This window comes from Acartia tonsa, chromosome 5 (genome assembly GCF_053477335.1).
Source record: "Acartia tonsa isolate MP-2025a chromosome 5, ASM5347733v1, whole genome shotgun sequence".
Classification (NCBI taxonomy): Eukaryota; Metazoa; Arthropoda; class Copepoda; order Calanoida; family Acartiidae; genus Acartia; species Acartia tonsa.
Window position 1 is genome coordinate 10,068,274 of NC_137264.1, and position 12,860 is coordinate 10,081,133.

At 30.1% G+C, this 12,860-nt stretch overlaps 2 protein-coding genes across 11 annotated transcripts in view; both read right to left on the minus strand.

Annotated features, from left to right (window-relative positions):
• The window catches only part of LOC145318732 (uncharacterized), a 321,894-nt gene that overhangs the window by 16,067 nt on the left and 292,967 nt on the right, over positions 1-12,860 (minus strand). The window lies entirely within an intron of this gene.
• Positions 1,804-12,860, minus strand: part of Unr (cold shock domain-containing Unr) — a 33,430-nt gene continuing 22,373 nt past the window's right edge. The window contains exons 15-20 of one of the 10 annotated variants that reach the window (XM_080160203.1): positions 10,102-10,181; positions 9,176-9,277; positions 8,253-8,352; positions 7,151-7,481; positions 2,980-3,786; positions 1,804-2,710 (exon numbers count right to left, since the gene is read on the minus strand). In XM_080160203.1, coding sequence (XP_080016329.1) covers positions 8,259-8,352; positions 9,176-9,277; positions 10,102-10,181 — 276 coding nt within the window. In that variant the 3' untranslated portion in view covers positions 1,804-2,710; positions 2,980-3,786; positions 7,151-7,481; positions 8,253-8,258. Of the gene's footprint in view, positions 7,008-7,150; positions 7,482-8,252; positions 8,353-9,175; positions 9,278-10,101; positions 10,182-12,860 lie in introns of all 10 variants that reach the window. The other 9 variants (XM_080160199.1, XM_080160197.1, XM_080160196.1 and 6 more) reach the window with 9 other exon arrangements.

Below are 12,860 nucleotides of genomic sequence, written 5' to 3' on the forward strand. Positions count from 1 at the left end.
ATAAAATGTTAATTTACTTAATCCCTGAAAATTTCAGCCGTCTACAATGAATATGAAAAGATAAAATCATGAAAACTTAAAGTAATCGAACTAGCACCCCAACCAATAGACAATTCTCAATGAAACTTGATATAAGTATGCAGAATATGAATTTATTCAATCCCTGAAATTTTTAGCCGTCTATCTTAAATAGGAGTCGAGAAAATCATGAAAACTAAAAAATCTAGGAACCGATCTAGCGCCCCAAATAATTGACACATCTCAATGAAACTTGGTGAAAATATGAAGAATGTAATCTTATTTCATCCTTGAAATTTTGAGGCTTCTATCTTGAAAAGGAGCCGAGAAAATCACGTTTTCCCCAATACGTTTCAGACGGACATTTCAAATTATAGAGTTGCTTTGCTAGTAAAAAAGATTATTATGATAGGCAAAATATCCAATATTCTATATCAATTAACAATACTTTTTTTGTGTGTCAGCCTGTCTAGTCCTAAGATATAAAGTGTAGCTTACCGCTGAACCGATTTGGATCTCCTTTTAAGTAAAGCTTATTATAGATCCAGAGAATATATAAAAAATAAAGTTATTCATCCATAATTTCCAAGAAATCTTAGCATTAGCCTCAATCAAATTTCTTTGCTAATTTTCAGGTGAGTGGTTTGTCAGGTCACCGGCCAACTAGCGAAACTGGCCCCTGGAAAATTATCCGTCAGTCTACTAAATATTTGTATTATGGGATTAATCCTAATAAACAAAAGAGCAAATTTTTGGTCAATATAATTTCCTTAGAAAAGCTATATTCCAAGAAATTCAACTGCTTTTTTGTCATGTACAATTGCTAACCTATTATGTGATCGGATTGTTCCAACGGTGCGTTATTATTAGTCCAATTAATTCATTTCTTTTCTTACTGACCGAACTGAAAATAAGGATGTCAAGATCCACAAGTTACGAGGCACAGTAATAAAAACTTATTTGGAAATACAGTTATTTAATGAAATATTCAGAAATCATGTTTATTTTATTTTTTGAACCATGACTGACAGACCGACGGAACAAGTAAATTATATACTGGATGCTCATTTGTACAGTGAACCTACATATAAAATTCAGCTGTCCATCTTGAATAGCGGCAGAGAAAATCACATTTTCCTCCATAGCGCTACAAACTGAAAAAGTTAATTGGTAGAGTAGCTTCGCAACTAAAAACTTTCAAATCCTAAAAATTAAGTAACAGGATGTCTATCTGTACCGAAGGATCTCGCTAACCGCTAAACCGATCGGGCTCTCCTTAACAGGGTAGCTTTTCATGGGTTCGGGAAGGTTTATAACTAAACTATTTTGGAGGAGGGTATGGCCCCCCTCAATTTTTTTTACTTTTTCTTTTAAAATATAAAATAACTAGCGGTTTTGCCTCTAGCCTCTAGGGGCTTTGCCCCAAGAGATGATCAAAAAAAATTAAGGTGAATTTCGTAAAAGAACCAAGGAAATCTTCTGCAAAAAAAAAGGACCCAGGAAATCTTCTGCAAAAAAAGGACCAAGGAAATCTCCTGAAAAAAACCCACCCCCAAAGAAAATAGCCTAAAACCACCACAGGACCAGTAGATTTATAACCTGAAGAGTGGAATCCAATCGGTTCAGTGGTTACCGAGATCTTAAGCTTCAGACGGACGGACGGACAGACATCATTCTACTTTGTATTATAGATAAATTGGGTTATCAAATTTGACTCTCCCCTCCTCAAGTGCCCCTAGAGGCCTCGACGGGCGTAGCCACCTGTTAATAATAAAAAAAAATAACTTTTGGGGCAAATAACATTTATTATAAAAAATTGTGTTACTATTCTCAAATACAAAGCTTGTAATCGTAACAAATATTCACAAGAGTTGACATACATACAAAGGCAGCAGGGCTGGCCAAAATAAAAACACACACACGGGACATGTAATAATAATAATGACGGGGGGGCCAATAACCAAGCATACATCTCAGTTTCCTATGCTTGATTATTAACCCCATTCTAATAATGATAAAAAAAAACAATATTACTAATATAATAATAAAATTAACATTCTAAAGTGCTTGAGCCGAGATCTTTTATCTCGGTTACTTTTTTTTCTCCATACATACATTTTTTCTATCCCACACATTCTTTATTGCAATTTAAAAACTTTAGTTAACATTATAACAATAATAAAAGAAAAAAAATTGCTAAAAATCAAGGCTTGATTTTTGTTTGTAAAATGTGTGTAAGTAAATAAGTTACTAATACTCAAAAGTTAATCATTTAAAAACACATTTAGATAGTTTTGGCACTTGTAAGTAAAGCATATTTTTATGTATTTCCAAGAATGATAATTATTATTCTCTTAATGCGCGCATAGTACAAGTAAGCAGTAGTATAGTATAGTATAGTACAGAATAATTATCAGTTGCAATATGAATCAATAATAATAATAAGGTTGCCCATTTTTATATTTTTTTTTGTATTTTTAATAATTTTAATGCTTTTTATAAAGTTTCCTTTTGATTAATAACCTTTGTTTTTTTATAGTTGACGCGTGGACCCAATTTTTTTTTAGTTTTTTTTCATGTTTTTCTTCTTTTTTTTTGATTGTTTTTTTTGTGTAGTTTTTTTTACAACAATAATTCTACTAGTGTATAATAATGTGTGTGTACATAATAATTAATAATTAACACCTAAAATCTTTTACAATATGCGTTTTAGACCAGTAAGAGAGTTAGCATATAATCACGTTACATTTTATTTTAATCACTGTATTTTTTTTTAATATCATAGAATAGAAAAAGGGAGCAAAATTAAAAAATTTCACAACAAAAAAATTTAGTTTTTACAACAAAAAAAAGCTCCTTGGGTTATTTTAATATCTGCTGGATATAATTAAGAATAGAATTAGGTTTTGGTTTAATTGTCAATGAATTACTGCGTTACTCGTCTAAAACACGTTTCTGCACATTTTTGCTGGCACTTAAAAACTGGAAGATATTTTCATTATTCAAATATGTTGTATGTATATAATACACAAGAATAGTACAAATCATAATATTAATAATAATCAATAACAATCTGCCCCCATGTGTTTTATCATAGAATTCTGGCCATTTAGGAAAGCCAAATTTTTAAAGTATTACATGATTAATTTAAGTTTGTCGACTTTAAAAATCTGGGTCTTGTAAAGGGCAAGAAATTGTAGGTTTTTTTGTATACATACATTTTAATTAGAATAATAATACACAGGGGGGGGGGGGTCCCCCTGGGGGGAAACTTTTGAATAAAATTATTTCACATATGGGAAAGCTCCTCTGTTGCGAATCATTGCTATGACAAACAAAAACAAAACATAAGATTTAAATTTTTTTTTTTAATACTTTGAAGACTTTTATGAAAGTAAAATTGTTTTCTTTTTAGTATTCATTTAGTTTCAAAAGAAAGAAAATATTAAATGAAGCTAATTAAAAATTAATTTTTGTTTATCACTAAACTATTATGTATAATAAAATTATAACAATGCTTACTACTAGAATAATAATAATCATGTAAGACGATATTTACAAAATATACCAATTTCTTATTTCTTTGGCGTAGCAATTAACTTATAAGTTTTGTAATGTGTATGTATGTGTGTGTGTGTGTGTATACATATTCTATACAAGTTTACTATCTTTGTTATGCATATAATAGCCGAAGCTCACAGCAGTATTTATTAACAGTGACACTAGTATTTTTAATTAGTAGTTTTTTATATCTTTCCTTTTGGTGTACTAAAAAAAGAAAGGATTTTTGTTGCTACATAAACAGGCGGAAAAAATACGTTTTAATTAAATTAATAGGTGATTATGAGTGATTTAGTCACTAAAAATCACCCAGAAAGCTTAAAGATTCATATAATGCTTCCTAAAAAGAAATATATAGAGAAAATCTCTATAATAATATTCCCTATTTTATCAATAAACATTAATGAATATTTAAAATTGAAAGCACTAGTTTTTTTCCCCAGCTGTTTTGTTATTATTTAACTGCATGAAATTACAAAAAAATTAGGGAGACACCAAAAAGAAAAATGGTCTATACCAAATCCAACAGAATAAATTTGCGCACTCGCTTGATTATTTGTGTAAATTAAATTTGTTCTAAATTTCAAAAACTGACAATTAAAATTGAGATTAAATTTATATGAAGAAAAAAAAAATAGTTTCAAAGATCATTAAAGTTATCAAAAGCTTCAAAGTGTTGCAGCTGTTATTAACTAGGGAATTATATTTTATGTTAATATTATTATAGTTTGATAAAAAAGAACACAGATTTTTATTTTTAGGTTAATTCGTTGGATTAGTACTTTCAGTTGACAAAATTACAAGATATATCTCAAGTAATAATAAAAAAAACAATCATCAGAAGGTTTCCGTTCACAGTTGACATATATTTCCATTAAATAAAAAGAGAAAAATGCTAAGAAGAAAAAATCACGCGGCAAACGCGCAAAGCGCGCGAAATATAACGGCACGCCATGCACTGTCCACGTGAATGAGAGAGAGTAATTTTTTTTGTTTGATAAAAATAGTTTCTGACTTGAAAATGTTACATAATATCACACAAACAGTCTCATTTGCAAAGAAAAGCATCTTTTGCAAAAAATATGGTTGCAACTCACACAGTTTAGAATAAAAAAGAATTTTAAAATAAAACAAAAACAAAATAAACTAAAAATAAAACATGAATACAAGTTAATATAGAAATTATTTAACAAGTATTTTTGTAACAAAAAATTTCTTTTTTTGACCGTTTTTAAAAATCGCAGATTAATTACTAGAAATGATTAAAATGTATTTATGTTAACAAGTTTACACGAGATCGTTATTTCCTTTTTTTTCTTTAATAAGTTTTAATGTATAATAATGATAATAATAAAAAATTGCTGAAATATGATGAACACAGTCCGTGACAAGATTTTTTAATCTTAAGCCTTTTTAAATTTACCTAAAGCATTGATCTGTTTTCTATATTTGACAAAATTTATTGAAAAACTTTATTAAAATAAATAACTTTTGTAGTTTAAATTTCTTTAACTAGGATAGGCTGTGTATTATTAAGGGTTAGTAAAATGATAGAAAGATAAATTTCTTGCAGACTTTAAGTGTTTTTTTCCTGAGTTTCAACAATTAAATAGCACTTTTAGTTTCATGTACAAGACGTACATTTTTCCGTACATTTGTACATACAAACAAAACAAACGCATGCGCACTTATCAAATTAAGCATCTACAAAATCATTCAGAATTGAGTCAATAGATATTGTTTTAAAGACCTTTAGATAGTTTTCTTTAATAGAAATAGGTCATTCTCTTAATCCTAATTAAAATCCGACAGAGATGATAAAAACTCTATTGATCAAATAATTTGAATCACGCATTATACTATGAAAACAGACATTCAAATCACACACCACAAACAAGAGACGGTGAAAAAATTTAGCGAGGTCAAATAAAGTGAACCTCAATATCAAATTCGAAAGGGCATAATAGTGGGTTTAACTGGGGGGGTGGATGGGGGGTAGTTCAAGGGGATATTTTTCAAGTTTAAGGGGGCGAGTTTCTTATAATAGAGGGGGGTCATTCAAAGAACATGAGAAATTTGGAGGGTTTAGATTTTATATAACCTTTTTACTGGTATTGGTATCGTACCTTAATTTTACCTGAAATCTTGGCATAAAAAATCCCCCAAATCCTTCCAAAAATCCGCGAATTCTTTAAATGACAAGTTTCATGAAATCACAGTGGTGTAAGGCCATAATAATCATACATTTCTTATTCTAATATTATTCAATAACTAACACTGGTTAGAATTTTGTCCATTTTTCAGTCCTTTAAAAATTAAATTTCAAAAACCTTAAAATAGTAAATTTGTTTAAAAAGACTTTAAAAATGACTATGAAAACAGCAACTAAATTTCCTAACTATATATGGCGACATTTAATTTCTATGTCTTTGGTATCATATTAATTTACTTGAATATTTCTTTTTGATAAAATTACTTTATCTGACCTAAATTAGTTAAAATAATAAAATAGACCAGGATAGAGTGATGGCTTATTAAAAGATAAAAAATTATGCTTAATTGTACATAGTAAAATATCTCAAAAAAATAATCAAGCCATGACACTGCCCTTGTCAAAAAGTTTCATAAATAAAAAATGATACGTTCAAGTTCCATTTGTAAATGTAAAGTTTAGTTAAGTCTTTTCCTTTGCAATTATGTAGTTATTTTTTTGTTGTCGTCGTCTCTTAGTGAGCCGACTTGTATTGTTTCAATGGTGGGAGGAAAAAATAATCTAGTTTTTGACCCAGTAGCAACATTTCTAGGTGTCTTATTGAAAGATTTTCTTAAGGGGTATAGTAAAGGGAAGATACCTTCAAACTAAAGGGATAGTTTTCCATATTAATAATATAATTTGAAGGTACCTTCCATATTTTATGGGTGGAGGGCTAAATTACAAATTCTTTTGAAATAAAAATCCTCCAAAAAAGTCAGATAATAATGTTGCTATGGGACTTGATGATGAGAGAGGGGGTGTTATTCAGCGCTATCACAGAGCTAGTACAGCAAGGAAGCTACGACATGGCAAAATAGTTGAGTTAGCAGAGGCTAGGGCAGCAGCTACAAGTTTCTATTGATTTATGAACTTTTTTTGTAGTTCTAAATTAATTTTGTTGTCTTTAAATTGTGTTTGAAGTCAAATTAAGATGTTTCACCTGTCTAACAATGTAACTGCCTTCCACCCTCCACATAATAGCGTAATTATTTTCAAAGATAACTTTAAATATTTCAAGGCATCTAAGTTTGATTTTTGTCTCATAAAATATTTGAGTTAAAAATGTTAAGGGAAAAAAAGATGTATTAAAATATTCCAAGCATCTTAAATTTTAAAGTTAGTAAGTTTCTTCTTTAACAGTGCAAAATGCAAAAATTTGTGTTTTACTTCACAGCTTTGTAGAAATAATAAAATTAACATTAATCAATTTCTAATTAATATTAACTTTATGTTAGTTATCCAAATATCAACACATATTTGGGCCGAATCTCAAGAGAAATTTATCTAATAATAGTTTTAATGTTAGTTAATCGTTACCTTTTACTTTACATTAAAGTATTAATAATAAATATATATAATATATAACATTGATTAATATATATATAAAGCAAGTTTACTCGACCGACTAATTAATAAAAGTTTTTATCATAAAATAGCAAATAAGTTACATCATATAGTATAGCAATTAATAAAGAAAGAAAAACTGTAGAAAAATGAAGTCAGGATTTCTTACTGTTAATTAAATATGTTTAAGATGTTTTTTAATTATTTTAGTGTATAATATAACTGTTTAACTGTTATTATAATAATAATAAATTCTGATATGGTAAGGACACAACTGTTTCATTTATATTGGAATGTGGTTTATCTGAAATAAAAATAATTATATATTAATTTAAACTATGGTATGATATAAATTAAACACTAGCGGCTACGCCCCTAGAGGCCTCTAGTGGCATTTAATTTGTTTAAATTTTAAATATCTAATTTGAGAAATAATTTGTCTATGGTCAATCAGCTGTTAAATTCATGTCTCTACGCTAGCGGCACTATGCGGCGGGAATATTTCAATTTTTTTTCGATTTTATTGTGATTTTCTAGGGAGGGTGGTGGTACCCTCCCCCAAAATAGTTATAAACCTTCCCAGGACCTATGAGAATCTACCCTGTTAAGGAGAACGCGATCGGTTCAGCGGTTAGCGAGATCCTTCGGTACAGACACACAGACAAACATTCTGTTACTTTAGTATAAGGATAGAATTGCACCCAACCCATAAAATAGGCTAGGTTAAGTAAAATTAAAAGCGAAAAAAATAAATTAATTCTAATTTTGGTTACAGTTGATAAGAGGTTTGAAAATTAAAATAAGAATAATTTAACTTTTAAAGTAATAAAATTGAGAGAAGTCTAGTTATCCAAGGCATAATTACTCAGACTAAGGGAGGGATTGAACATTGGGCTGTTAATTAAACTAGTCCCCAAAGTTTTATAATATCATATTCTTATTCGATGACTGAATAACTTCAGAGACTTTTGATTGGTTTGTTCATCAAGTTAAGTGTCCAAACGAGATGTGGTAATTTAAAAAGTAAATCAATGTATCGGCCATTGTCTTATCCCTTTAGATCCCTGTGAATTACCTGTTTTTACTGAGCAGTTAACTGTTCCATTAGATCAATAGGCGGTTGTTCCTCAATCTTGCCGCGAGATGGCGCAAACCCGCGAGTACCGTCGGGTCCCCTGCAATCAATCAATCAATGAACGAGTTAATCTATCAATACATAATTTTTCGTTTCCAAAATATCAGTCCATTAATCTCTTTATAACCTTTATGGATATTTTGTATGGTAACAGAAGATAAATATGCAAGTTAAGATATTGGAAACCACCGAACCCAATGTATTCATATATTAGAGAAAATCCTAGTATTAGTAATTTTCATAGTTTGGATACTTCAAGTTTCGTATTAGAAGAATGTTAACCCGCATACCCTTATCAGGCAAAGACCCCAAAAGATTGATCACTAGAAGGCTGAATACATAATTTTAGATCTTATTTTTGTGTATCTGTAAGCCAAATCTTACTAATGTCATGATTACGCGGTCAACCAAGCCTTTAATTGCACGAATTTCATGGTAATTAATGGGTTGCATCTGTTTAGGGCCAAGGCATTACCTCTACTCTTAACAAGTAATATCGCGTACCTAATATGGCAGCAGGAAATTTTAAAAAGTTTTTAGGCTGATTTTAGAACATAGTACCTACCAGCCCTTTAATCTTTAAAAGTATCCTCTTTAATTAGAATCCAACTATACCTGGGTGGCCTAATAACAACCAGCTTGGGGCCTCCACTAGTTTATCTATCTATCCAACTATACCTGGGTGGCCTAATAACAACCAGCTTGGGGTCTCAACTAGTTTATCTATTTATCCAACTATACCTGGGAGGTCTAATAACAACCAGCTTGGAGCCTCCACTAGTTTATCTATCCAACTATACCTGGGTGGCCTAATAACAACCAGCTTGGGGTCTCCACTAGTTTATCTATCTATCCAACTATACCTGGGTGGCCTAATAACAACCAGCTTGGGGCCTCCACGAGTTCCCTCTTCAATGCTCAAAGCCTTCAGCTTGGAAATCAAACGTTCAGGTCTTTGCATAGCCCTGAAAAAAATGTATAAATGAAATGGGATACTTCGATAAAATAAAGGTTTTCTAAAGTTTGAAGTAAAGAAATATTTTATGTTTCAGTGTTCTGTTGTTCATGTAGCATTGGCTCAGTGTTGCGGATCCGCATTGATTGTATGCGGATCCGGATCCTTCAAATTTAGTAAGTGCGGATCCTTGACAATAAAATCACCAAATTAAAAAAAAATATTTATTCATTAATCTCGAATACAATGTGAGAGAGAAGAGTGTGGGAGTGAATCAGCTGATCTGAACAAGGTTACCAGATATTTCAAAATTTGTATGTGACTATTTTATATAAATTTAGGTAGATTTTTTCATAAATTTATACCCCAGGATCCGGATCCGCATTTTTTTGCGGATCCGGATCAGCAACACTGAGCATTGTAGACATTAATTCCTCGCTAAAATAGACATATTTACCCTGGTTTTTGATTACTTTTTTTCTCCAGAATATTGGAGGAAGAATCTCTATTGAAGGTTTGGGGGATAATTACAACTTTATCCCCTACCCATTGATGTCTCTGTCAGGGATTTAAGGGATTAGACAATGGACGATAGATTGATTTAAATCCCAAATTATGATACACAAAATAACCCCTTCTGTAAATTACAATGAGTGGTCGAAACGTTTGGACACCCTCTTAACGAACCGACCAATCAAAATCCTCAAAGTTGAAAAGCTAACAAATATGAAAACGTAAATATAAAATTATGGGGACTAGTGTAATAAAAACATCCCAATTTTCCCTCCCTCCATGCGTCTGTGTACATAATTGTTGTTGTTTAGTTTTACTTACCCAAGTTTTCTAACGCAGCAGGCGGAGTGCTTCTTTGTCCTGCTGTTGGTTACCACAACAAATTCAACCTGGTCTCCAACCTGATATAATACAATTTTCTTATTGTAAAGTTGACTAAAGGTATCTAGTGTATAGGGAAGATATAAACAGGAGTGTATATTCTGCACAAATTCTTTTTTTTCCCTCCTAGTTTTTTCCTCAGAAAAATGGGAAAAAATGGAATAGTTATTTATCATATTTTCGTAATATTGTGAATGCTAGAAAGGATATTAAAATTATTTCAACAATTTTGGTCATGTGATCAAAATTTGAATTTTCCTTCTACTATTGCCCCCTCTGGGGGCGAAGTAGGTTGAAATTTAAATTTTTGTCACTTGACCTTAATATTGGTGAAATAATTTTGAATGACCTTTCTTGTATAAGCAATGTTAATAAAATATGATACTTGGTTTTGTCTCATTCTCTATCTTTTTCTTAAATTCAAAAAAGTCTATCAAAAAATTTACATCATCTAAGGGTGAACAATAAATATCTCTGTCTATTTTTCTCTATATTTCTTCCCCCTCCCCCCTCCCTCACTTTTCTGTCTATTTCCTTCTCTCTCTCTCCTCCTCTTTTGTACGTTCATTTATACAATAGAGATAACCTAGAGACAGCACAAGGGAATTTTGTTTACATTATGTATCAGCTATAAATTGTTGAATATCTTAGGTTAAAGCTTTCCTTGGGTGAAATTTTTGAAGAAAATATTTCTTCCATCATATAATGTGAAGCGTATGACACAAGATATAATAAGTTAGTTATAAATAATTTAATTTCTTATAATAAAGTTATCTTTCTAAAATTTATATCATTGCAAAATTTAGTTGCAAATAATGTTGCCTATAGGGCTGTATTTCATATACAACAAAAAGTGAACAAAGGTTTCTTTTTAAGAAAAAAATGGGGTCAGATTGACCATCTATGTCTAATGTTTATACCCACATCAAATATTAAATTATAACAATGTACAGTAGAGTGGATCAATTTTGGACATTGAATTTGTAATCAACATCTACAGTTTAAACGTCATATAAGAAACCTAAATATAAAAAATTGATTTTGTCCTTGAGGGGAAATGGGGGGAAGGTGTTTCCATGCATTAAAAATTTTTGAAGTTTATTCTGGAGGTGCAACTTTTTTTCTTTCAAAGTATTGCTTTATGCATCTTTTTGAATTTGTCTTGTTGATTAATATAAGAATATCAAATTGGTTTTAAAAAATATTCATCCAAGCATGAAAAATCTTAAATTAAATGTAAAATCTCTTGGTTTTTAAATTTATTTATGGATTTTTCTTGCTAGGATCAATAGTTTTAAAAACAGATTTTTTATTCTTATTCTACTCTTCAAGACAAAATTGGGAAGGTGCATAAAGCTATACTTTGAAAGAAAAATAATTGCCCCCCCCCCAAAAAAAAAAAAAAAATTCTCCCCACAAGTGTCTTTCTAAAAGTTTACATGCATCAGCGAGCCTCCCCATTATTCAAAATATTTTCTTTTCATTTTTCGGTCTCTTATATGATGTTCAGACAGAAAGTGTATGTAGCACATTTAAAATTAGAAAATCATTGAAAATCAAGCCACTCTAATGTACAGCATTTATTTCTTCAATTCTACAGTACAAAATTATTCCTGTATTTAAATTTAACATATCATATAGGAAAAAATATTCTTGTATTTAAAATTAAAAATCATGTTGGAATTTTTTTTACAATTTTTAAATTTTTTAATAATGTACAGCAAATTATTTCCTTTTTATCTCATGTTTTGAAATTTATAAGATAGTTAGAATAAATTACAGAAATAATGAAAGTTTTAAAGAAGAGAGCGTCAGGGGGGGGGGTCGAGGGGGGTCTCCCCCCTCAGGAGAGGGGGGGTTGAGGGGGGTCTCCCCCCTCAGAAAAAGCTTGGGCTTAAATCTTCAACAAATAAAGAAAACAAAATTATTTTAAAAATTTCTTTTTTATGTTAAATATTATTATTTTTGTGACACTTGATTTTGAATGACAAAAAATGTTGAAATAAATATTACTCACTGTATGAAATGTTAAATTAGAAATCAATAATGATGTTGGAAAATTTATTCTCATTTTATACTCTGAAAAAAGGAATTGACAAAAAATAATAATTTTTATTCCAAACTTTTAAAACAGCATGCCTATTTCTTATTGGTTGACACTCGAATTAAAATAAAATAATGAATATTATTTCAAGACCAGAAATAAATTTGAAATAAATAATTTTCTTTCCCCTATATTTTTTATTCCAAAATGCCAAGAATTAATTTTGAAATAAAATAATTTTCTTTCCAATATTTTTATTCCTTTTTCTTATTGGGCGTCATTTTCTGTCCAATGAGAGACTAGTGTTTAAATATTTTAAAGCTTATTACAGCATTTATTTTGAATATGATAATAGCAACATTCTCACATTAAATGTGATAAAAGTGTTTCCAGTTCTCCTTATTTTATTCATTTTTTTTACCCAGTCCTCATATTTTTCTAGTTTCTTCCTCCCAAGGATGGGAAAAAATGTGTTCTTACCTCTTAAATTTATATTTTTTCCCCCTTTTCGCATATTTTTTTTAACCCCCCCCCCCCCCCCTGTAGCAGGGTCAATTTTGCAGAATATACACTACTGCACTGGATATAAATGTTTAAATGATATATATGAACCAAAAATCATTGAAATATTCATGCACATTGACATGTGTACTGT